This window comes from Trachymyrmex cornetzi, unplaced genomic scaffold, assembly GCF_001594075.2.
Source record: "Trachymyrmex cornetzi isolate Tcor2-1 unplaced genomic scaffold, Tcor1.1 scaffold1846, whole genome shotgun sequence".
In the NCBI taxonomy this organism is placed as follows: Eukaryota; Metazoa; Arthropoda; class Insecta; order Hymenoptera; family Formicidae; genus Trachymyrmex; species Trachymyrmex cornetzi.
The window spans coordinates 1,301-2,189 of record NW_017296469.1 but is presented as its reverse complement, the minus strand read 5'-3'; the positions used below and the strand labels follow the sequence as shown (position 1 = coordinate 2,189).

The window sequence follows — 889 nt, the reverse complement described above, 5'->3', positions numbered from 1 at the left end:
CCTACAAATAACTATCATGTCTACAAAGCCTACAGAAAAAATATTGTCGCATTAAAGTCTTATTACAGTTACTTTTTTGTGATAAAATAAAATTAAGAGATTCACGAAAAAAATCATTTTGAATGACAAAAAAATTATAGTATTGTACGCTTATATATTGCACGGAATTTTTTGACTCTTCTTATAGAATAAAGAACACATTAAAAAATGTCGATTCGAATGATGCTACGAAACGCAACCTATTAAATATTTAATTTTAATCTTTCATCATTCGATCATTAAAATAGCATTGCCTTTCGAATAGGCTGATTGGTCTCCTTCTTAATGACGATTACGTTGATTTGTCAAAATCTCGATTGAAGCAACTATTTTCCATTTCAAAAAGTGATGTCAAAAATTGTATTTCTAATCGTGCTCTGTCTCGGTATGGTAGTTTCCGCATGCCTTCTCCCAAGCGGACAAGAAATCCGTCCAGTGGATCAATCTCTTGCGTTGATGGCTCTTTCAGAGCTTCTATTAAAGCTGTTTGATAGGCATCATCTTGTGATGATTCTACAAAGAAATTAAAATTTCATTCCTGTGTGATAATTAAAAGAAACTTTGATAAATGAAAATATAAAAAAACAAACGTTTTCGTTTTGAACCATGTCTTTGTGTGGATAGTTTGCTTTCAGTTGATGGAAAATGATTTGTAGATGTTGAGGTTTGTGAAAGAACATTGATAGAATTGAGTATCTGTGGAGAAATATTTGTGGGTGTCGGCGTCCGCGAAGAAACATATGGGGAAGTCTGTGGAGAATTGTTAATAGCTGAAATGTGATGCATTGTCGAAGGCCCAGCTACAGCATCATCTTTGCGTCGCTTGTTTTCTATATTAAGTGAAGTGATT

At 33.3% G+C, this 889-nt stretch overlaps 1 protein-coding gene across 1 annotated transcript; it reads right to left on the bottom strand.

Annotated features, from left to right (window-relative positions):
* Window positions 1–331: 331 nt before the first annotated feature.
* LOC108759427 (uncharacterized) lies at window positions 332–844 on the bottom strand. The gene is made up of 2 exons (XM_018504874.1): window positions 630–844; window positions 332–552 (listed from the first exon to the last, which is right to left on the bottom strand). The coding sequence occupies exons 1-2, from the start codon at window positions 823–825 to the stop codon at window positions 332–334; spliced, it is 417 nt and encodes a 138-aa protein (XP_018360376.1). The 5' UTR covers window positions 826–844.
* Window positions 845–889: the final 45 nt, after the last annotated feature.